The 24,622-nt window shown below is 46.2% G+C and overlaps 1 protein-coding gene across 6 annotated transcripts in view; it reads left to right on the top strand.

The window, feature by feature from the left end:
• The window catches only part of LOC122177277 (limbic system associated membrane protein), a 958,414-nt gene extending 934,074 nt beyond the window's left edge, over nucleotides 1-24,340 (top strand). For 2 of the 6 annotated variants that reach the window (XM_042866491.1, XM_042866490.1), the window contains 5 exons: nucleotides 3,803-3,923; nucleotides 4,807-4,955; nucleotides 11,234-11,269; nucleotides 16,918-17,127; nucleotides 23,633-23,716. In XM_042866491.1, coding sequence (XP_042722425.1) covers nucleotides 3,803-3,923; nucleotides 4,807-4,955; nucleotides 11,234-11,269; nucleotides 16,918-17,120 — 509 coding nt within the window. In that variant the 3' untranslated portion in view covers nucleotides 17,121-17,127; nucleotides 23,633-23,716. Of the gene's footprint in view, nucleotides 1-3,802; nucleotides 3,924-4,806; nucleotides 4,956-5,788; nucleotides 5,960-11,233; nucleotides 11,270-16,901; nucleotides 17,128-23,632 lie in introns of those variants that run through there. The other 4 variants (XM_042866492.1, XM_042866493.1, XM_042866494.1 and 1 more) reach the window with 4 other exon arrangements.
• The last annotated feature ends 282 nt before the right edge of the window (nucleotides 24,341-24,622 follow it).

Below are 24,622 nucleotides of genomic sequence, written 5' to 3'. Positions count from 1 at the left end.
AGTTTCAACCCCCCTGCTATGTGCAGGGTCGCCAACCACCAGACCAGGCTGCCCAGAGCCACATTCAGCCTGGCCTTGAATGCCTCCAGGGATGGGGCATCCACAGCCTCCCTGGGCAACCTGTTCCAGTGTGTCACCACCATTTGTGTGAAAAACTTCCTCCTAATATTTAACTTAAACCTCAGTTTAAAACCATTCCCCCTTTTCCTATCACTATCCACCCTCATAAACAGTCGTACCCCCTCCTGTTTATATGTTCCCTTCAAGTATTGGAAGGCCACACTTGGAAGGCTCTCCCTGGAGCCTTCTCTTGTCCAAGCTGAACGAGCCCAGTTCCCTCAACCTTTCCTCACAGGAGAGGTGCTCCAGCCCTCTGATCATCTTAGTGGCCCTCCTCTGGACCCACTCCAAGAGCTCCATGTCCTTCCTGTACTGGGATCCCCAGTCCTGGATACAGTACTCCAGATGGGGCTTCACAAGAAGTTTCAATGTGTTGCCCCTGTCACTTCCCTCAGACGTCCTGGCCATGCCGTGTTTTTACTTATTGATATTTGAGATAACAGCATAATGAAGAGCGGCTTCAGCAAGAATAGATAAGGTTCAGCCAGCTCAGAGCGAGCATCCATTTGACTCGGCTGCGCTTACGTGGGCATCGTGCCCCAGTGGCCTGAGGGAATGCATGGTAGAGGCACCATTAGTGAGAGGGGGCAGAACATGACTTTTAAGCTGGTTTCAGGTCATGTGAAAAAAGCCTTCTGTGCGTCAATGCAGTACAGAAAAAATGTTTGGCGAAAGGAGCCTGCTATCCATCTCAGAGCACTCAGAAGTAGTGCCATGTGACTTACATCCCACTCCAGCTCCTGTGAATCCTCACTGGGTGATGCACTGCTGAGCAGGGCATGGACCACTTTGTGCATGCACACACAGAGGGCGGATCCACCTCCTCCTGCAGGTGCCCTTGCAGTGACATATGTCAGACCGCCGTCATTCCTATAGCCTTGTATGTGTGTATGACCACCCCCATATGTGTATGGCTCATGTTTGGCACTAGTTATTTGGTAGGAATATACCCACTTGACTGCTCTGTTTCCCTGACTGGAAGCTAATAGCTCTGCAGCAAGGATGGATGAATGTGACGTACACCCTCTCCTGACCTTCTTCAGGTGACTCACCAGAGCACTAACTTCAGCTGCAGTTCAGGTGGTTACAGGCATGAGTCAGCATGTGCACACGTGCCCTTGATTCATAGGTAGCACCCCCTGTGAGTTGGTAGGGGCATACCTGGCAGCAACAAGTGGCTTTGCCCATCCCTCTCTCATTTCCCACCACATGTGGTTTTAACACATCTTTGTGCCATTCTTGCTCTTCCTTTCCCTCTGAGCCCATCACATCATGTCAACTTTTCTGCCTTACTTTAGAAGTCAAGGTTGCAGGCATTGCTTTTGGGGTCCCTACAGCATCTTTGCAATCCAAACCACTTCGGCAGGAATTAGGTGTTCCTGCTTTCAGCAGGGGGTTTGGAACTAGATGATCTTCCAACCCAAACCATTCTGTGATTCTATGAAAATTGGATGGTGGGAGTTTAGTAAAGGCTGCTTCATGGGCAGGTTTAACCCACTAGTGTGAAACTGCAGTAGCAGATACAGTGAACTAAAGTTTTTGTTTTATGTGTGAAATATGTGGTTTGCTTTGTTGTTTGTAGGTTTTTGTTGGTTTGTTGTCAAAAACAACTGAGCTTATAAACCCGAGATGTTCCATTAAAAGCAATTAGTATTTTCAGATATTTCTATGAAGTATAATTTCAGTGCTGTATTTAGCATGGTTGGATAAAGTCTACGTACAGTTTTGACTTTGTTTCAACTTAGTTACTGGAGTGCTAGAGTGAGATCCTTTTTCTCATGGAATATGAAAATAAGATCTGATGCAGTACTGCAGTATTAGTACATGGCCTAATGTGTAATGTGAGCAAATGATCATTTCCTGCAGGACCAAAAGGTTGCCAAGCACACGGATAGATTCAAAGAGGTCATGAGATGCACAGAAAAAAAAAAAAAAAATTGGTCCTGTTTGGGGGATGAAATCCAGATATTTGCATACTTCTTTCCTTATCTTGCTTTCTTAAGCTACACATGCAGTAGAAGCAATGAAAATCACAGTAAGATTGAAAAATGGGACCTGTCCCAAGTGAGGAGCTCCCTGGCCATCCCTTATCACCTGATCTCTCTCGGAGGCTGCAGGCTGTCAGCCGACTGCAGGAGAAAGCAGCGTGTCTCTGCTTCGGTCTCACACCACCACCTTCAGGCTTCTTGAGTAATGGCCCTGGCACATTGCAGATGGGAAACTGAGGCCTGGGGAAGCGAGGAGGGAGAGCAGCGAAGGAAGCCCACTCCTGGCTTCCCCGGCCGAATACGGAGCGGCTGCATTTCCTGGGCCCACCGAATGGTTCTGTTTATGGCATGACTCATCGCGCGCTCTGGGTTTAGTGAAGTGGAAAAGGCTTTTCTCACAGCAGCCGGCAGGGTACACGGCTTGTACAAAAAATTGGAGAAGGAGGCTTAAAAAATCACCTTCGTTATCCTTTTATTACCCCTCCTCCTTCCCGAATTAAAATATTTACGTGAACCCTCAGCCTTTGAATGCAGGATCCTATTTCTGTACACTTATTAATATTTATGATGTTAGAGGGCGCACTGCAATATCCCTAAAGCCCTGCATAAAATCCCGATTAAGGTCAGGAAAGGGATCACATTGAGCTGGCTAATGCGCTCACAACAAACTTCTCTCAGTGCGTTTTCCAGACAGCACTATTTTTTTTATTTGACAGGCACGATCCATTCTGATTATTTTTTTTGGCCTTCCTGTGCCAGGATGGACACAGGCAGCAGAGCTGTGCTCCGTGCACAGGCAGGGTGCTTTGCGGTGGCCTGAGCCTCAGCACAGCAGCTAGCTCTGAGTCCCTGAGCACTGGTGATGGCAGACAAGATGCCTACTCCCTCCTAGCAGCCAGGTGGAAATAATCCTGCCTTTTCATTGCTCCATCTTGTCACTAAGGCTGGAAAAGACCTGTAAGATCATCCAGTCCACCCGTCACCACCATGCCCACTAAGCATGTCCCTAAGTGCCGTATCTACATGTTTCACAAACACCAGGGACGGTGACTCCACCACCTCCTTGGGCAGCTAGATCCAATGCTTCACTACTCTTTTGGAGAAGAAATTCTTCTTGAAATCCAATCAGAACCTCCCCTAGCTCAACTTAAAGTGATAACCTCTCATCCTATTGCTTGTTACCTGAGAGAAAAGATCAACCTTTCCTTTCTTATTATAGTTTTGACATTAGATGCAAAGGTTGTATGGAAATCAGTTTTTATGCTAGTGCTAAATTCCTGCTTTCTTTCTTTTGCTTCTGCTTTCTTTCTTTACCATTGATGAAGTCTTTCTCTCATCATCTTCTCTCTGATAAGGCCATGTGAACTAGAGATCCATGGGTAAATATTCATGAATTACAGGAGTCTATCATTAACCTCAACTTTACCTGCATATGCCTGTGCAATTATGACAGAGCCTTATTCAGTGCCACTGAAGAGAAGCACGCGTAAGGAGTAATGCTGGTATAGTTATTAGAGGAGTTCAAAGAGCAGATATTTTTCAGAGGAGCAGGGGCTGGATGTGCCCCAGCATACAGCTGCTATAGTCTTCCACCAGCACCAATGGTTTGCTTAAGGAAACCAATTCCTGAAGCAGTTCTACTTTTTTTCCATCCATCTGGAAGTTGTGAGTTACCCAGTGTTTCCTTCCTGCAGACCCTCCCACCATCACAGAGTCCAAGAGCAATGAGGCAGCCACGGGACGACAAGCCTTACTCCGCTGCGAGGCATCAGCAGTGCCCACGCCTGATTTTGAGTGGTACAGGGATGACACCAGGTAAGGCCATTAACTCTCCTTTTCCTTTCTCTACATTTCAGTCCACTCACTAGGGCATCCTTAGACAATCAGCTGTCATCCTCAGTTCTTCTCTTCAAGCAAATTACTCTCTGTGTGCTATATAAGTCAAGACTGTCCCTTCAGCCCAGGCAGAGGCAGTGTGATTGGGACTAGAAAAGGCAGTCCTTCTCTAAACCAGAGATGCTGAAGGGAGAGCTAAAGATGAAGCTCCTGCCTTTAAATAAGTAATGGAACAATTCACAATTAAAACATCAGTCGTGCTTCCTTCCTTCCAGTGTTCATGTGTTAAATAGATTGTGATAAAAAAAATAGTGTTGCTCTCCAAGTATGTAACTCCAATCTAGCCATCTACTTCTAGGGGAGGTATAAGAAAATGAGTAAAAGGATCTGTTCCTTATACCTGAGCATTTACATTGCATTTAGAAGGTAGTGTTATTACTGTAGTTTTTTGGCTCACCCATGTCTGCAGGCTCAGGGGTGGCCTGGCTTTTGTAAATGCTCATATTAAAATATATTAATTGGTGTTTTTCACTAAAAATCATTGTTCCAAGTATGAACTAGCCCTCAGTTGGTCGTAGTAAGTTCATTTCCCAGTGTAAGCCAGTGCTGAACAAAGGCTTCTTCCCTTTCCCTCAGCTTTTCTTTCTTCTCCACTGCTTTACCAGAGGCACTCCTCTCTGCTGCACCCCTTTTTCCTTTCATTGACTCCTGCTTCCCATCAGTGCCTTCCCTGGCCTCTTTCTTCTCACGTCTCCTCACTGCCTGCCTCCATCCTCACCTGCCAGCTGGTCTGAAGAGCGTTGATTTCCTCCCCAAAACACAATGGCCACTGCACTGCACTCCTCTTCTCCTATCTTTCCAGGATAAACAGTGCCAATGGTCTGGAGATAAAGAGCACGGGGAGCCAGTCTCTGCTGATGGTGGCTAACGTCACTGAGGAGCACTATGGGAACTACACCTGTGTGGCTGCCAACAAGCTGGGAGTCACAAATGCCAGCCTATACCTTTACAGTAAGTATAGAAGAGGGTGAGGGGAGGTCCAGGTCACTCTCACAAAGAAGAACCAGGCTGTGTTGTAAGCATGCAGGATCACTGGTCCGTAAAACACTGCTTGTCAACCTTGCCAAACCTCTAGCTGAGAACTGACTGCTTTGGACACATACATGTCCATACTCAGAGTGAAACATGAACGCAGCCAAATTAAAAGGTTAAGGTCAAGCCCTTTGATTGACTTTATTTGCCAAAGTCAGACTTTGTTAAAATAATCAAAATGTGTTTGTTTTAAGACTGGAACTGAAAACTCCCTCAGAGTGAAAGCCCTTTTAACAAGCAGAGAAAAGGCCAAGGCTCAGAGGGGCTGTGACAGCTGAGAAATGACAAGTAATTCAGAGAGGTGGAGAGAACTAGCCACTGAGCCTGAGGAGAACAAGAGAGTCAAGAAAAAGAGAAATGAGTTTGAAAGCAGGAGAAAATGGGAAGGAAGGAAGTAGCATAAGACAGAATGATTTAAGGGGGCATACCTTGGGGAACATGGGGAAAAAGATAATCAGCAGGTGAGATATGAAACAACTTTCTGGGATCTCATTGCTCCCTTTCAATGACTGAGTTTTTGTGGTAAACTTAAGAAGAAAGAAGCTGGGGCCATGACAAACCCCCAAAACAGAATTACCTGCTGATTCCAAATTTTGCATCTGGTTCTGTCCTGCCCTATGTTAAGCCCCTGTTCTTCTCCTGCCACCCATGCACACATGGGTATATTCACTATGGTGTTTTCAAAACCCAGTTCTGTATTCAAGGCACAAATCCTGGACTCAGCTTTCACTGCACATTTCTATTGCCTCCAGAAATAGACTGAAGCAGAATGACCCACTCACACAAATGGACCAGAGACTGAGAAGTGACATAGGGTTGTATTCTTCTGCTGATCTCAAACTGAATTAAAGCACTCAGGCCACGACCTGCATGACCTTCTAAACAGAAACAAAAATAAACTATGCAAATCTGTCTTAGTGTGAGAGGCAGTCTAATGTAGTCTCTGTTGTGGGGTCAGATAAATCAAAGTATCAGGAAAAAAAAGTGTTTTGGTTTGGTTTTGTTTTTTAGCAGATGTACTGCAAAAGTACAGATCCATTGGCATTCTTTGTTTGCCGCCTCTAGATTTAATACATTGCAGTTTGAATTCTTGTAAAATTTGGGTGCGTTCTGTGGATTTTTTTTTCGTGAAGAATAGATTTATCGTAAAAGTACATATATTTGATTTCCTGCTGCATTTGTCAGGGAAACAAAGCAAATTTCTACTTTGAAGGTCTTTTCACCCTCATCTTGTGACTGTCATGAGATTCAAATGAAATTCTCAGGCAGCAATCTGGAACACAGTTTTCAGATACTTGAGATTTGTTCTTGCTGATATTAATATAATGCTAAGTTTAGAATCCATTATTTGTGGCTGCATTCTAAATTTGGCCCTCTCTATTGGTTCCTGTTGCACAGATGAGCTGAATGCATCACTGAAACAAAATATAAGATGAAATTCAATAATGTATGTATGGACACGTGATATTAGACAGGGGTTGGTTTTGCTAGAAAAGCATTTTGCACGACTTGAGAGCTTCACCTCAAAGGATCTCAAAGGATTTGCTAGCAATGAATATTTTAACATCGCAAGTTATTCAGAAATCAGTGAGTGTTATTAGCACTTTTTGCAGTAGGAAGACTAAGAAACAGAGTGAAGAAGTGGTTTACCCATGGTCATGAATTCAGTGGCAGAACCTATAAGAAAAGTGAGGAGATCTTGCAGAGTTGCCAGTATCTATACTGAGAGGAAAGGTGGCAACTGTTACGGATGACTTGAACAAGGAAATAAAGTGAGGGTGCTATTTTAACCTCCTTTTAATGTGTGTTGAGGTAACTTTCCTTCTATCAAGTTGTTGGATTTTGTTCATCATTTTTGCAGTAAAAATTCAAGTGCTATCTGTGCCGTGAAACACTTGAGAACTTGTGAAGTAGCAACTTCACAAGAGCCAGAAGAATGGAGGTACAGGAGGTGAGAAAGATTAGACGATTTTCCTCAAACTGTTTCCAACTTCTGTTTTTGTTGTTTAGTTAATTCCCATTTTCTTCAGCATTCAGTGTTGTGGAGGGAGAAAGCTATTGTGAAAATTGTGTAATATTATTTCAGGAACTCTCCATTCTCCTTCTAGTTAGTATGGAAAAGAGAAAAACATTAAATTCAGGCAGACTCCTGTTGGTATTCCTAAGGTTAAAAAATCAGGGAGAAGGTGAGTGAAGGGAATCAAGCTTTGTAAAGAAGTGGCCAGAAACCTGCAAGCCCAGCTGAAAAAATTGCTGTACTGATCTCAAATAACCAGCAATGTACAATCCCAGCCACAGACTCAAGCATAAGAAAAATTAAGAAAAGCAACGCCAAGTTTTTTCAAGGTACAGTGCATACTCAAATACTCAGTGTTTTTCTTCCACAGAATCCAGGATTTTTATTTTAATTTTTTTTTAAATAGAGATCAAGCTCACTGTAGGGCAGCATCCCAGCAGGGAGGCAGACACAGTGGCCCACTGTGAAAAAAACCCCTCACAACAACAACCAAAAGTGGCAGTCAGCAGTGCAGTAACAAGCAGAAAGTTAGTAATGAGGTACTGGCAGCTTTGTCTGAGGTGGAGGGCAGATGGGGAGCTAGCAAAATGATGTGAAAGAACAGTTCAGCAACAGAGAAAAATGGGTGTCTTCCATTCCAGGAAGTCTCCGCCTGCATTTAAAAACTCTCAGAGAGACCAAGTGCCTTAGATGTCAATGCCATAGTTAGAAGATGCATTAAATTACAAAAGCAGCTTCCTAGAGCTGTATGAATAGATAGCTAGTGATCTTCCGTAAAGGATGTAGCAGCATGAATGCCTGCTGTAGGTGGAGAGATTTATACCCCTCTCTTCTGGAGACAGAGCTTATAGCAACGCACAAATAGCGATACTGGGTCTGTCTTACCCAGGGTACTGTCTCCAGCAACAATCTGGAATATGTTTGCAGACAGCACACATATGTACTGTCTGATGATACAGAGGATCTGATAGCTTGCTGCCATCCCCTCCTCCTTGCTTCTTACTCCCCCTGCTCTATGCCCCAAGCTTTTGTTATTTCCCATACTCTGATACCAGTGGGCCACACACCAAGGCAGCTCAACTTGTGAAAACATAAGGGAGCTTTACCACCCACCCTCTAAATGCTCCCAAATGTTTTCTTCTGTTGCAGGGAGCTGAGTTAGTTCGGGGAAAGGTTCAAGGAGCACCAGAGCCCGTGCAGGAGGGAGGGACATGCCCACACAGAATCATAGAATCATAGAATGGCCTGGGTTGAAAAGGACCACAATGATCATCTGGTTTCAAGCCCCCTGCTGTGTGCATGGTCCCCAACCAGCAGACCAGGCTGCCCAGAGGCACATCCAGCCTGGCCTTGAATGCCTCCAGGGATGGGGCATCCACAGCCTCCTTGGGCAACCTGTTCCAGTGCGTCACCACCCTTTGAGTGAAAAATATATATGGACAAAGGAGCCGGGAGGCAGCACCATGTTGTGCTGGAGGTGGGTTCGGCTCTGCAGAGCCTGGGAACAGGGCTGGTAACTCGTAGCACAAAATGCCATGAAACGAAGGAAATGGGCAGTAGAACTCCTGAGTGTGAGGGTGACCTGACAGAAGTAAAGCCAGTCTGCTTCACAGAACAGTGAAGGTGAGAAGCAGCACCACAGCTAAAGGGAAAGGTTTTTTCCCACAGATATATGAGGAGAGAGGGAACTTGTTTCCTTCTCATTCCATTAAGCCAACAGAGTGCTATGAAAAGCTACAGATATAAAAGCCACAATTTATATGTTAGCTCATGCTGCACAGTGGTACACATATGTGCATATATATATAAATTATATATAAAAGTATATGTCAGATGCATATCTGCCATACAAGCATATGCATACATAGGCTTACATGTATGAATATATACAAGCAAACTCATCCACTGGCACACAGAAGCAGCTGCAGCACCTGGCACAATCGTGCAAGGCAGAGAAAACCAATGAAAGCCCTTCCAGACGAGTTGACTTCTGCCTCCTGCAGAGCCAGCTTATCCCTGAGGATAAAGGAGGAGACAACAGCACGGTACTGCACACCTCAATGCAGTCCTGCTGCCTAAATTGTCTCAATTATGGGAGACTGCCACCTCAGCAGGAGCCCTGCTGCATCCTCAGTGCCCTTCAGCAAGTGAGGAAAGCGGAGGTGAAGCAGCACCTGGCAGAGCCCATGCCAATTAGATGCAGGCAGCAGGCAGCATCCCACCACCACCTCTCAAAGTGCTTCAGGTACAGTTATCAGTTCGGTCCAGCAGTTTCAATCCCAGCTAGAGGCAAGCTCCTCGGAAGAGCTGGCGCTTGCCTCTCACCTGCCATTGCTTGTTAGCACCCTGGCACAAGTGCTAGCTGGTGGGCACCCTCTCATACCCGTTGTCAGAGTACTCTGCCTTGTACCTGAGCATCTGCTTGTGGTGGTGGTGTTTGCTATGGTTTGGAGTAAAGTCTGAGGCTCTCAGCGCATCCCCCGTGTATTCCCACAGGCTGTCAGTAACAGAGACTTGGGAGAGGAAAGAAAGTGGTGAGGGTGACAGCCAGATGGAGCGAGGCTGAGACACTGCTAATGAGCCAGGGTGGAGCAATAAAGGCTGCACGCAGCAGGCAAGGGGAACAGAGGGAGAGTCCTTGAATAGAAAGCAGCGTGATAATGAGGCCATAGTGCTTTGCTTTAACTGCTTATGCTGTGCAGCCTGCAGCCTGCTGTGTGGGAAGAAGGTAAAGGGGAGTTGAGTTATTTAACCAAACTAAATAACAAGGAAGTCATGTCAGCACAACAGCCTGCTTTCACAGAACAATAGTCCCCTGGTGCTACATAAACACAGAGATCGAGGCTAGCTGTGTATTTTCTACACAAGAGACAATCCCCCCTGTCCCTGCTGTGGTCTCCCATGGCTCCATTACCACTGTGAAGGCAGGAGATCTACAGTGTTACAGGTCCTTGTGGTCTCCAGCAAGTCAGAAGCCAGCTCCTTGCACCAGGAGTGCTATACAGAGAGCATTGGCTTCCAGAGAGCTGGGACTGGGGTGATCAGAGAGCAACAGTGGACTACAGCTGTATCTTACCAAGCTGTATGTACATCAGCAGTGATCTTAGCAACACCCTCACAGATAAACCAGGAGACAACTCATTGCCTCAGGCCTATTAGCTTTTGCATAGTGACATATTTCTGCAGCTAAATGTCTGCCTCCCAGTCAGCCCTTGAGTAGGAGCATGCCTCAGTCAGCACAAGGCATCTAGCAAGCACTGTAGTTGATGAAGAGAAACCCAGTGTAGAGCCAGAGTAGAGTCTGGTTTGGTGGGCTTATATTCATGGTTCTGCTCCTGACTCTGCCAACAGATCAGAATTTGACCTTGGACAGACTGCTTCCTTGCTTTCTTCATCACCTGCTCTACCTGTAAAATGGAATTAACACTCCTTCTGCCTCAGACTGAGGTCTCTGACTGCTGATTTCCCTCAGTGTCTGTGCAATTCTTTTGAGATCCTGGCATGGAGGAAGCAAAGCGTGAAGCCAGCAGTGATGTATACCAGAGTCTTGCTGTGATGTAGAACAAGGACACACTGTAAAAACCCAGTAACTGAAACAGCAGGCTCTGCTTGCTGCTAGAGATCGGTGAATCTGTAAAAGCTCTGCTCCTTTACGGAGACAAATGCCCAGAAGAAACAGAATACCATTCAGATTCACCAGGCTGACAATTCCAGTGTTCATATCCCTAAGAGACCTCTCACTGGCAAGAAACCCATTGTGGAGAAGGTTGTGTGGAGGCAGTAACTACCCACAGAGGACCTCTACAACTCATCCTGCTGCCAAAGGCTAGCTTCCAGCCAGAGGTGTAGCTAAGAGGAGCTGTAACATGATGGCATGAGTGGTCTTGAAATTCAGAGAGGAGATGTGGCCCATTCATTCCAATTGACCTCACTGCAGGTGCTTAATCCCTACTGCTGTATAGATATTATTTGTTTAGTTTTTCAAATGACTTCTCTCTGACTCCCAGTCACAGCGGACGTGTACTAGGTGTGTTGCTAGAAAAATGCTCCATATATGCAACCTATTCTAGCTCATCTAATTTGGGGATGGACAACTCCATCAGGTTTGTATTTGCTGCTTGCTTGGTTGAAAAGTGGCTTTTCTCCTGCATGTTGCTTATTGTTTTTTTTCCCCCCTTAGAACGAGTTTTACCCACACTCCCCAATCCTTTTCCAGGTCAGTATATGTTTTATGTCAAAGTAGCTCTCTAGCCGGGTCATTCTCCATCATCCTGATAAATGCAAAGAGCTGGGGATGGGCAAAACAGGGCAGGACAATAAGGGCTTTCCCCCCTCTTCCACATGCCATTTGTTCTCTTCTCCTCCCTTATTCTTCCCTCTTTCCTCTCCCATTTCAGGAAACCAATTAGCTAAAAAGCGACAACCATTTCCCAAGCTTTGATCCGTGACACCATGTCCTCATCCAGGTCTGAACAGTATTCACAGGGGATCAGTTTTCCTATAGACTGACTCCCTCGTATATACTCCTTCCATCATGTCCTGATTTGGATCAAAAGCATAAGGAGACCTAAAATTTTGCAGGGATTGTAGAGTGGATGAATGAGAAGCTGGAAATTAAATTGCTGCCAGGAGATTTTTTTTCACTCTAGTTGTGCAAACTATTCCCAATGAAAACCTTTTTTTTACTTATTCCTTCATCATACACCCCTAAATCTGTCCTGTAGCTCTGCCTTTGTAGCAGACAGAATGAAAGGAAAAGCAAGGTAAAAGCATATACTGCAGTAAAGTGTTATGGACTAGTTTATTGCAAAGGGAGAAGGCACAAAGGCAAAACAAAGCCTGAATATTCTTCCTGCCCTTGCCGCATGCTGCCCAAGCCTCCCTCAGGTACAAGCAGCATGGCCCAGGCTTGCTGAGTGCACCTGAGGTTTGGGGTTTTGATGTGATCCTGAGGTAGTGTAAAAGCACAGAAACTCAGCACTTTCAGAAATCAGGCTGTTTCCAGGTGCTTGAAACTAAATCAACAATAAGGCAGCCGGTCCCCTTATTCATGTTAACATTTTGGCCTAGAGCTCCTCAGTATCTTTGTTTCACTGCCATATGGAGATATACTCAGCTCATGGGATGCTCTGAGGCCTCAACAGTTAACGTCTATGTAGAGCTTGGAGGTGGAGTGCTATTATGAACCCATGTTGTGTTGTAAAAGGGCACCTGCCCAAGTAAAGCACCTGCAGGTACTCCCATGGAAAGAACAATAAATGCTGGGTGTTACATCAGCTCCATTTAACAACTCCGTGTTTTCAAATCATGCTCTGCTCTTGGCAACTTATTTAGGCTCAGGATGTAGCCACAATTGCCTATTTAAAAGGCAAATCCACAAATACAATTAAAGAAAAGCACCTAAAAAAGGAGGAAAAAAAAAAAAAGAAATCAAACTACCATTAAAATGAAATCCCAGAAAGTGATTTGTAAATAACATTCAAGGAGCTGAAGAAAGGAGTAAAGTAAGCCGTTGGGAATGTAGCATGGCAAAATAAATCCAATTAAACACCATTATCATATGTATTGCAAATGAAACGTGTGCTTGGATGTGAAATTGAAGTTGCTGAGGCTGTTTGGGATGTAGGTTTTTGAGGAGTTTTCCAATTCTGCGTCTTCTCTTTTAAGCAGAATTCTCCATTACAAATATTTTTGTCTGATGGAAAACCCAGGGCTCTTTCTTTTTATGATTATTTTTATTATATATCCTTAAATTCCACAGACAGGCACTGTTAATTCTTTTCATAGCCAGCCCTGTTTACTGCTGGGTTTGAATTACTAGTCCATTAAGGTAAATGATAAAGCAAAAACCGCAATCGATTTCCAACCAGATTTCCATATCAAATGCCCCTCCTAATCAAGCTGCCAAGACCACCCTGCAGAGCTTTAGTCTGTCCTTTAACACACTTCCCCCTCTGCCTTTGAAGTTGTCGTTTCATCCTTTTGCTGCTCCCTGTTCCCTGAGACCATCTTGAAGGACATCCCAGTGTGACATCACTTCTGTGAGGAGTCTTCAGGAGTCTGTGATGCCAAACGCAGGAATATCTCCACTGACCCTGGACACACTAAGAGGATTTTGCAGAGGGAGAAAGTAGAATTTAAATTCTCATTTGGTTTCTGAAAGCTCATACCAGCTTCTGTAATGTGAGCATTCAGCACAGATATTGGTACTTTATCTCAACATTTGCTTTTACTTTGCTGTTCATCTTCAAAGAAACCTTAGGTGTAAAATTGCCTTGTTAGACCTTTTTCTCCCAATGAGTTTGTGTTCTGAGATGCTGTCCTCAGCTCTCAAACAAGCCTTTTCTCAGTGACCAAAATCACAGCCTCCTCCCTCTTCTCCCTTAATTTCCATTTCTCTAAGCCTCAGTAACACTTCCCTGCCCTGTAGGGCTTTGAGCATTAATTTAAAAGGAAGGTGTTTTGAGATGAAGAGCACTGTACTCATTGTAAGCGTTGCTATCATTAGCTAACTGCTGTGGAAACATCTTGCTTTCAGGCAGGCTAGAGACTCAGAAGAAGCTCATTCAGCTAAACACATGGAACTTGAAGGCTGTATCCGGGAAAGCTGGTAGAGCTCAGCTGATTCAGCTCTCAACTGACGTGTCCCTGGAAAAATTTCCAGCTTTCCTGATTTTGCAGCAGGGCACTCAAAATGCCCTGAAAAGTCTGGAAGGGTGGTGTTACCTAATCACATTCTCCTGTCCTCATTGTAACTTTGCTTTGTGATGGGACCTTAATGCATCCTCAAGTTGTTTTCAAAAGGGATTTTCTTCTGAAAAGGGAGAATTTTCTTATTCCTCATTATACTCAAAAAGGACAGGGCCAAGCGGGTTCTGCTGAACCTCAGAAGTCTATCAGTGTTATGATGTTAGCTCCATCTCCATCATCCATTGTCCCTTGCCCTCAGCCCTTTGCACATAGACTCACTCCCCTGTGATTAGCACTAAGACTAATCCTCACCGTGACTTATCCAGACTGACAGGATTCAAAACCCATGATTCTTCCTGTCAGGAGATTCATGATGAAGACTGACCACAGAATAACCAGGAACTTTTCTCAGCAGGATTAAGCTTCAACCTTGGGAGCTCTGTGGGGCAATAATGCATTGTCCAGAGACAAGCATCCAGATCACTCCTTGGAGTCTGATCTGACACCAGTCCAGTCATGATCATCAAGAGAGCAACAAAACATTTATAGCAACAGTGTTAGCAATTAGTGGAGGAGGGGGGAGAGAAACAGAATGAGCAGTCCTGTGTTTCTGCCAAAAAGGTGTGCTGATTGGAGAATGACCCCTGATGACTACAGTCTGTAGATTGTAGCTAGTCTCCATTTAGCTGTAGCCTGTGTAGCTTGTGCTGTCACTAATGCCTTCATGGGGTGGGTGGAAGATGGGAGAATGGAGAAAAGAGATGTTCATTTGGGTCTGATGACCAGAGTGGGAAACAGAGATGTGATATTGTCTCAGTCCTCTTCTTCCTCCATGGAAATCCTAGCTGTGGAGAAAAGAGAGTTCATCTGTTGCATTGATCTCCTCCACCCATTGCTGCTCCCCTTTTGCTTCCTCCAATGCCTGGCCCTGTCAGTCCTGCTAAGCAGGCAGCTCTCATGTGAGCTGTGTGTCTTTGTTTTGGCAAAAGGATAAACATCTGAATATTTTAAAGCTAAGGAGTGAAGCATGGGGGAATACATCAGAGATTATAGACTGTAAAGAGTTAACACATTATTTGCAGGAGGTTTGCCAACTAGGCAGTGATATGAGAAGAGTCCAGAGAAACCAGTCCTCCAAGTACAATGTGGCTGGTTAAAGAACCCATCTGTCTCGAGTCTTATTCACTGAAGTGAGAACTTGCTCTTCATTTCCAAAAAATGGTCATTGAAAACCCAAGCCTTGACAGTCTCTGAACCATATTAGTCTGTAGAGCTGGGAAAAACACAGCATAAACAAAGACCAAAATAGCCAATCTTGTACCTTGGATAGCCAGCAAAACTCAGGGCTCACCTTGCTTCTTGCTGGTGGTACCCAGCCAGATTTTCCCCTTTTTCCCAAAAGCCCATTCTCCACTGCAGAAGGGGAACAGCTCTGCAGGGTGAATCATGCAAGCCAAGCTTCTCTCATTGCTAAAGGTCAACATCCATGCTTGCCAGGTCTGCAAGCACGGTAGTGGGTGCCAAGCCTGCTGGGGCTTCATGCCAAGGGAACAGGAAGAACGAGACAGGGCAAAAGCAGAAGGCCACAGTATTGTTTGTTTTTCTTTTTTTCTTTTGCTTCATAGGTACCAGCCAAGCAGTGGCATTGTGTCTTATTTTGACCCTATGGTTAAAATAATATCAAAATCAAAGTGATTATAGTCCCTTCCAAAAGGGCTCATAGGAATGTAGCTGGGGAAAAAAACAGACATCTTAGAGAGAAAAGAAATGCTAAGAATTATTTCTATTACCACCGATACTAACATTGCTTCTGGAGAGCAACAGGCAGTTTCTGTTTGCTGAGACTGTTTTAAAACAACATCTTCTTCTTCCCAAAAAGTGCAAAGAAAAAACCCCAGCTTTTGTAAAGAAGAAAGAGACACAGGGGAGAAAGAGAGAGAGAAATAGCTTTATTGCTTGATCTGTTTCTGTACTTTTTGTTCATTAATTTTAATTTAGATTGATTTATTCCAGAATGAGCCTTGGATTGCATATATTTGCATAACCCTCCCTGGTAGTAATGCTGTGGAGAATCCAGCAAGTGAGGAAAAGTGGAAGCAGAGGGTAGGAACAGAGACTGCAAGTCCCTGAACAGTATTCCTCAGGGCTGGGCCCTACACTGGGACAGTGAAGGCATTTCAAGGTCTGTTTAGCCACAGGTATGGCTGTGTGCATGCAGAACAGCCCTGCAAGGCAGAGGTCAGAGCTCAGCAGGCAGGAGGGAGAGTGGAGGCTGGGTGAAAGCAGTGGGGGAGAAATCACACAACTGCACTGGAGAGATTAGAAACAAACCCCCAGAAAAAAAAGCGCCATGGAATATCAGTTGTCCAGCAGGGACACTGATAGCATCAGAGCTGTAGCATGGACAGATTACCCTGCAGAGCAGAGCTCAGACAGGCCATAACCCTCCTGAGGCAGATGTCCCCTGCCTGCAGGACACTCATAACCTGATACCATCTGTGTGTTAGATGAGTTTCCGAAGCTACCAGCTGGACGTTCCTCCGCAGGGATGATGAGACTGACTTCTACCCATTGTACAACAGTGTGCCTAAATCCCCACTCTGCCTCTCGGTGAGCTGCCTGCTGAACAGACTGGGATCAAAGCGTGGAGGGCAGCAAGAAGGAGAAAGAACAGCCATTATTGTCTTGATTTAATCCTTAAGCACACACAAAAATTCCTCTCTCCCCCATTAGAATATGGCCAAAGAGTAACTCCCACCCTCATCATCCTCCTCTCTCCCTCACTTCCATTTCCTCTCAAGAATTTGCCTAACAAATTGGCCTCCCCTCTGGTTGTTGTCCCAAGTGAACAGTCTCTCCATTCACTAACCCATGACGGTAAGTCGGTTTGGGAAGCAGCAGGTTTATCTTCCCAGCTCAGGCACTGCACCGGGCCCGCTTGCGATCCAGTTGCCATTCAGTGTCTGCTCTGCTGTTGATAAAGCACATTACACATGGCTGGGCTTGCATGATTAATACAGCTGTCTAAGCGCTCTCTCTAAAAACAAAAACAACTGGGAGAAGGGAGGTGTGGGATTTGGGAGGGAGGGGGTGCGCAGGGAAAAAAAGAACATTCTGAAGAAATCAGGCTTGCAGTAAAAGCAGAGTTCTCCTGGCAGGCCTGCCCTGCCACAGGCAAGCAGGTCTGTCAGCAGAGCATCCCAGAAGAAGGGAGAAACCTAGCAGCAAGGCAAGCAAAAGAGGAATGCATTGGCCCTTCCCCAGCGTCACCTGCATGTCCCTCTGCAATGTGGATGCATGGGCAGGAGCAAGGAGTCGGGCCATGGAGAAGGATGTGCTGTGATCAGCACAGCTCCAGTGAAGTCCAGACGGGCTGACTCCACGGTAGGTGTTACAGAAATGCATGCTTGCTGGTGGGCCAGTGTACTCCTGAACTCGCTCACATGACATGCTTGGTGGTGCATCCCACTTTCTTCTCCAGCATTATCCATGCTTTAAAGCCCTGCTTGCACTGTTAGGATACTGAAGTGGCCAGGAGTCTCACACTGTGATTGTACATGCCTACACGTCTGTGTGTCTACACATCCCTTGATGTGCAAACTACAAATAGCATGAAGAAATATTTACTTAGGTGTCTCCCATGCTGTAGAGGTGTACCGCAGCCTATGGGCCTGCCTTAACTTTCATGACTTTGAGAGTTCTCGTGTTTGCTGATCACTGAGGAAGGCCTGCAGAAGAGCTCAAGGGCAGGTCAGGGGCACCACGCTGCAGGCCCTAGAGGAGAAGGTTAAGAGGAGCAGAGACAGTGGTACAGCTGAGGTAGTGGTACAGCTGGATATCTCACATGCTGGTCACTCTCCAGCCCAACCTGGTTCTCTTTCTGCTCCAGTCTCCCCTCCAGGTACCCCTCAGTGTGTCCCTCTCTCTTTATTTCTGTTTCTTCTCTTTATTTCTGTTCACAACCACTCCAGTCTTTCCCTTTTACCTAGCAAACCTTGCTGAAAACGGCAAGGATGAAGTGAGTAAACAGACACACATAAATCTGATGAAAATATTAATTTTTCAAGAGGTTCCAGAGCTTCCCATTGGCAAGTCTGTGAGTGCTCTTGTTAAGGGGGGCTATGCTCTTTGTTCCCTAATGAGAAGCCAAACCATCATCGCTGCTGGTCTGCTGTGCCTTACACAAGTGCTTAAGATGTGAGCAGAGATTTTCCTATTTTAAGAAAAAAGCAAAGAAGGTTTAGATGATCCCCCCGAAAGGCTACGCTACATATTTTTTTGGATGGTTTGCTTGTAGGATGGAAGTCCTCAATTCAAAGACAATCATTCAAAGACAAAGGAGTTTTAAGTAACTGATTCCATATCAGCAGTTTGCCAAATTTTTGTTGTTGTTTTTAAATAATCTCTTACAGCTGCTGGGAGAACAGAAAGGGTGGAGGACGGTTCTTAGCTATGAGATCTTTCTGATTGATATATCCATGATAGATCTGGTAATGAAAGATGTTTGTAAATTTGAAACACAGGTCTTCTAGCCACCACCAGCCTTACAGATCAGGGTGACGGTTCATTCTAGACCAGCATTACTGTGAGCCAGCTCTAGAATAAGTGGTGTAAGCAGCCATCTCTTGAAAGCCATAGCCTGCTCAGAGAAATACAATTTCAGACCTCAGAGAAGGATGGGTGAGCTGCATTACAGCATGAATCTTCACTATGACATGAGGCATGATAGATGAGTACTTAGTGCACCATGAATGAGCTCCAAAACATGGGGAAGAACTGTTCAGTGCTTAAAAAACCATGAGCAAATTCTGACATACATTAAACAGTGTGCTAAGATTGATAGACACCAGAGACATTTCCTTAATCTTACTGGAGAGCTGCTGCAGGGCATCCTCTATCGCTTACACAGTGGTACTTCTGCTTCTAGAAGAGAGAGTCTATTGCCAGTGCAGTTAGAGTCAAATTTTAATTACAGAAACAGAACTCCACAGATATTAACTGGTAGAGAGAATGGGGTAAAGCAGGTAATGAGCGAAATAGTTTCAACATTAAGAGCAGGGAGTGAATAAGCATGTCTTCTTCTCAAAGTAGAGGGGGACAGACTGAAAACCAGGAAGAAGAAAGCCTCAAATGAACCCTAGTAAGTAGAAGCTGCTAATCCTTAAAGCCGCAGAGTAGAGTGCAAAGCCTTGGAAGAAAGAAATTAATAACTTTCAAAGTATGACCTTGAAAATGGAATTAACAGTATTCCTCCCTTTTAAGCCTTCATGATAATAAAGATTTCATCTTCTGAAGCCCTGGCAAGAGTCAACAGAGTAGAAAAATGAGTTCTTGCAGAGGGGCTGGCAAGTGTAAAACCTAAGGCCCCTCCTCATGTCACTATGGTGCCTATTCACTTTCCCTTTACCTTCTCCCTTAGAGCATTTTTTATTCCTCCCTTATTTTTGGTCCTCTTATTTGTTCACAAAGCCACTCTCCAGCCATTGCTATAAGTATAGTTAACCTATCAGCAGCAACAGAACCTCATAGCACGGAGAGAAGCTTGAAAAACAGCTTGTGGCTCCACTTGCTTTACCATCATTCCTTCTTGTCCTTCACAGAGAAGTCCTTCTAGACTGTCCCATGCCTTCTCCTGCCCTCACCTTCAGTCAGAAACTCATGGGGTCTGATCAGCATCTTGCACAGCATTTTATCTCATGTTCTTTGAGAAGATCCCAGGGACAGTCACCAAAGCCAGGAAGAATCCTGTGGCTCTCTGACGCCCTTTGGAACTTCTCTGTGCGCCCTCCTCTATGAGCACTACAAACTTACCAAGAGCTTACTAAGTCTTACTAATGTAAATAAGATAAAAGTGGACACCAGCTGCCTCTTTTCCTGTTTCCATTTTGGTCTGTTCAGGTGATAGGATGTGGGAGCCTGTGGAATTCCAGGCTGGTGAATGTGAGTGTGAAACATGGAGACGCATGCTGGGTGATTGAGACCACAGCTAGGTGATTTTGTCCCTCTCTATTTAGACCAAGAACATGTCTATTCCCTGCTTGCAACCAGTACCATTCCATTTGAGATGGCATGTAGCAAGGAAGGATGATCATAGTCAGTGGATGGAACGGAGCTGACTTAGGGTCTGGCTGCCAACTGGACAGAAGAAAGGGAGCATGGCCTCTGGCTAGCTAACCAGCATGGCTAGCTCTGCAAGGGGCTGGCTGCACTCAGACTCCCAGCTCTCCTCCTGGTGCCGGTCTGTCCCATCGACACAGGCGGCAGCACCCACTGCAGAGCCCCTGGCATTGCAGCATCCCTCCTCCAGCACCCATGGGCTGGGCTGGGCTGGGCTGCTAGCCCGTTGCGAAGGGACTTTGGCGGGGCTCTGCTGAATCCTGCAATGGTGTTTTCTTCGTAGCTGCTTTATCGCTTGTTTTCCCTTTGTCTTTTCTCTTCCTTCCGCTGCCACCTGGTGGGAAGAAACGCACATTGCTCAGGGCGCAGCCATTCGCTCGCCTCTGCGCCGGCACTACAGCAGCTTTTCCTACGCCTGTGAGCCGATACAGCTACTCCACCCCACTTCAAGCACTTTGCTTGGCCTGACCGTCCTGCGGTGTGCTGGGGAGGCTGCAGAGGGAGGAGTGAACTTTCAGGCTGCAGTCAGCAGCGTGCAGCACACCAGCCTTTCTCTTAGTGCCAGCATCTTGAAGTCACGGTAAAAGGGACACCCAATGTAATGCAGGGCCATAATATTGCTGCTGGCCACCACAGTCCCTAGAAGCTGAGGGAGGCTGTAGATGCAGAGGTCTTCAAGGAGCCTATGAGTGCCCCATCCCTGGAAATGTTCAAGGCCAGATTGGATGGAGCCCTGGGCAGCCTGAGCTGGTGGGTGGCAGCCCTGCCCATGGCACAAGGTTGGGTGGGCTTCGAGGTCCATTCCAACCCAGGCTGTGCTATGGTGCTATGATAAGTGTCTGGGCAAGGTCGTGAAAGAAGCAAATTACACAACATGGAAACATTCCCCTGCCAGAGGCACTAGCCTATGATGCAGTAAGCAAGTGAGACCCTGCTGTGGGAAGGGTCATGCAGCCATAATGACAGTGAGTGCACACAGGGCTGATGAGGCTGCTTCATGCCCAGCACAACACATATAGCTGAGGCTGGATGTGGTTATCCCATGGCAGCAGTCTGCCCTGCTGCACACCTCACTGTCTGCAAGCACAGAAAGGGAAATGCAGCAATTTTACTCTCTGTTCCTTCCAGATCTGTTTGATGTGGCTGGTCATTCGGGTTCTGGGGTCCCTTAGGGGCATGCTTATGAAACACTGCTAGATAAGAGTATTAACTTATCATCCTCACAAGCCCAATTTCCCTGGCTATGATGGAAGGAACCTCCTTGTATGTTATTGCACGGCCATGGCCACAGAGGGGCTGCCCGATGGCGGGGAGCTATCAGCCCAGGAGCCGTGCTGGCAGGCGGACTCCCGGAGCCCGGCTCGGGCTTACCGGGACGTGGCAGGAAAGCGCCGTAGCTCCCCTGTAGCCCCTTTTACCCGTGGGCGGGGATGCCCCATGCCTGGCGCTGGGCCCAGGATGCTCGGACGTGCTGGGGGCACCAGGGGGCGACGGAGACCGCGCTGTGTCTCGGCTTGCGGCAATTCGTGCCCATGCTTCGGTTCCCAGAGATCGGGAGGTTTTGTTTTGTGGCTGGGCTAGAGCCGGCCCGCATTTTCACAGTGCGTGCGATGCGAAGTGCATTGCACCTGGTGCTGCGGTAAGGTCAGGGATCAGGTGCAGCCGCAGGATCCCGTGCAGGTGCTGCGGTGACACAGAGAACTCAGCAGAGGAACACAAGGACATGCAGTCATGCAGCTTGCATCCTTTCCAGCCATGGAGATGGTATCCTTGGCTCATCAGATGCCCACGTACCTACTTAGTGAAGCTCAGGGAGCAGAAGCTGCTGAGATCATCATCACCCTGCATTCCCTTATACCTATTCCCTTATACTTACTCTGGAAGACTGTGTCTCATATCACACTGTACTATACCCTACCCTACTTACCTACCCTACCATGCCATGCCAACACACACAATTCCCAGAACCATGCAGCAATACTCAGGCAAGGTCAAACACTGCCTCTACCTTGCTAGGTGCCTCCATAGGTACACTGTGATCCTATATGCATCCTATAGAAAAGTGGCAAGGAAGGGGCTGGTGGCTGCTTGTGTGTGTGTTACAAATGGTATTTCAGATAGAAATATAGTGTTTTAGCCACGTAGTGAAAATGAGATGGCAAAAGGCAGTTTGTGGACAGCATGCCTTGCCTGGTGAGTTGTTGGTTATTTGGTGGGTCACGTTTTGTGACTTATTAACTGCCAAAATGTGGTACAAACAATCCCAGAAAATCACTCCTCCCAAGTTATTTGACCAAGAAAAATGCAGTCTCTGACACAGGGTCAGGTAAGTGCAGCAGCTGAGCTCATTCCTGAGTTCAGTGAGGAAATAAGATCCTATCATCTAAACAAAGAGGGAAACAATGCTGTAGGTTTTGTGTGACAAACTGCAAATGAACAGGGAATACCTGAAAAAAAAGAAGCCATAGATAGAATACAAATTTTCCACATAATCCACTACATTCCTATCTAATGATGAAAGAACAGCTGATCTAGAATGTGAAAAGCTACCTTAGAAAGAAATGCAACAATTGCAAGTGCCACAGAATTTATGAGCTCTGGGGAATGCCCTTTGTGGAGGGGCTGCCCAGTTGTCATTAGACAGACTTCAGCTGCTACCTGTGCTGCAGCAGAATGGAGCTCATACCACAGGCTGAGGTGGAGCAACTGCATTTGACCTGCTTGGGGCTCTTCTGAGCAGGGGTCTCAATATTTATCTATTTGATTGTTTGTTTGTTTGTTTGTTTTGCCAGTAAGGATATCTTTCTCCACAGCAGGATTGTTCCCTACATAGACTCAAATCCACCTCCACACTTCAGAATCTTATTGTGTAAAACAGTGTGCATACATGTACACACACATATATATACACACATGGAAATGATGACGAGCACGCCTTTTATGAAAACACAGCAATGCACACAGCTCTGCCTCACTATAAAGGAGAGGCTGCTGAGGCTTGTCATTGCAGGATGAATTTAAAACAGCATCGCTGCTTTTAAAGTCATCCAGGAAAGGAAACCCGTCAAGGAAAGGATGGATGAGAAGATGTCAAAAGCGTTTGCACTTAATATTCCTGGAGCAAGCCTGTGTTGTTTGTTGCTGCAGCAGAGCTCTCTTCCCTGCCCCCTCTGGCAGACCCACATGCACACACAAAGATTCGTTCTCCACCCTTGCCAAAAATCCTGGTTTTGCCCCTTAGGTGCCATGCTCTCCTCCGCCCTGAATAAGGAGTGGCGATGGGGAAGTCTTTGGGATGGGGGCTTGACTGATTGGACCAGTATGATGCATCAGTCCCTGCAGAGCTGGTGTCTTTCTGCCAAAGAATCATAGAAAGATGATCAAATCATGGAATCATAGAAAGATTATAAAAGCATAGAATGATAGAATTATTAAGGTGAAAGGGATCTTAATGCCCATCCCATTCCAGACCCCTGCTATGAGCAGGGACACCTCCCACTGGATCAGCCTGCCCAGCGCCCCATCCAGTCTGGCCTTGAACAGTAGCATGCAAAATTACACCCAAGGGCCACCGCAAGGATGGGGACAGAGCAGGGGATGCCATGTTGTGAAGGTTCACGTGATGTTGGTGGCCTTGGGTTGAAGCCTTCCACTCACTCAAAGCCCCATCCCTGCGGGCTGGGTGTCACTCAGGGAAAGAGTGCTGGAGCCCTGTGTCCCCAAGCCAAATGTGACATTGTCCTCTTTTCTCTTCCGTTCTCGTACCCTGCAGGACCCGGCACGGGGAGAGTAGACAATGGCTCCGTGAGCTTGGCCGTCCCACTGTGGCTGTTGGCAGCATCCCTGCTTTGCCTACTCAGCAAGTGTTAATACAAATCAAAATTAAAAATAATAATAATAATAATAATAATAATAATAAACCAACACGACAACAACAACAACGACAACACACAAAACAAAACGCATTATACAGGAGACAGAGCGAAGAGAGGGGAGAGAGAAAAAAGAGGGGGAGAGAAGAAGTGAGAGGACCGTTTCAATCACAACAACTTCTGCCTGTTCAGGAGCAAAGAGGGGGGAGAGGAAAAATCACAGCAGGACCACTCAGCAACGCTTACATGATTTCCGACTGCCGGCCGTCACAGCACCGACCTCACAAGGAGAGGGGCAAACGGGGCACCCGCAGGGCCCATGGAGCCACAGGATGCTGCGCTTCATCCACATCGATGACACCGAGCTGAGCAAAAAGAAGATCCCTTTTCTTTTCTCTCCTCCTTGCTGTTTTCCATACTCCTCACCTGCCTTCCTCCCTCCCTCCTCTTTCTTTCTTGCGCAGAAACAGGTCTTTGCTTCAGTGTCTATAGCCACTTAACTTTTTGGATGCCCTTGGTCATTTTTGTGAGCCGATGCTCAGGCACTTCATACTTTTGGGAAGAAAAAAAAAAAAAAAGGAAAAAAAAATAATGAACAGAGGAAGTTATCAAAGCTCTCTGCGCACTGGTGTCCTATGAAGAACCCCTTCCTCTCTTCACATCATCCCATGCTCCTGTGCACTTTGCTAAATGCTTTCTGTCCTGCACCCTCCCTCATGCAACATCCCGCTCTGACCTGAACGAAAGCTATGTCCTTCCAACCCAGCCTGCTCTTTTATTTGCTTTTTTGATTCTCTCCTTCTCCCCCTCAATTTGGCCAAGTGTCTTTCTCCAGTGTGTGCCTGCGTGCGTGCGTGCATGCGTGTATGTGTGGCCCTCGTGCTCTGTCT

Source organism: Lagopus leucura, unplaced genomic scaffold (assembly GCF_019238085.1).
Source record: "Lagopus leucura isolate 7727_CA_CO unplaced genomic scaffold, USGS_WTPT01 Super-Scaffold_100001, whole genome shotgun sequence".
Taxonomy (NCBI): Eukaryota; Metazoa; Chordata; class Aves; order Galliformes; family Phasianidae; genus Lagopus; species Lagopus leucura.
The sequence above is the reverse complement of the archived record's forward strand: the minus strand, read 5'-3'. Positions and strand labels throughout refer to the sequence as shown.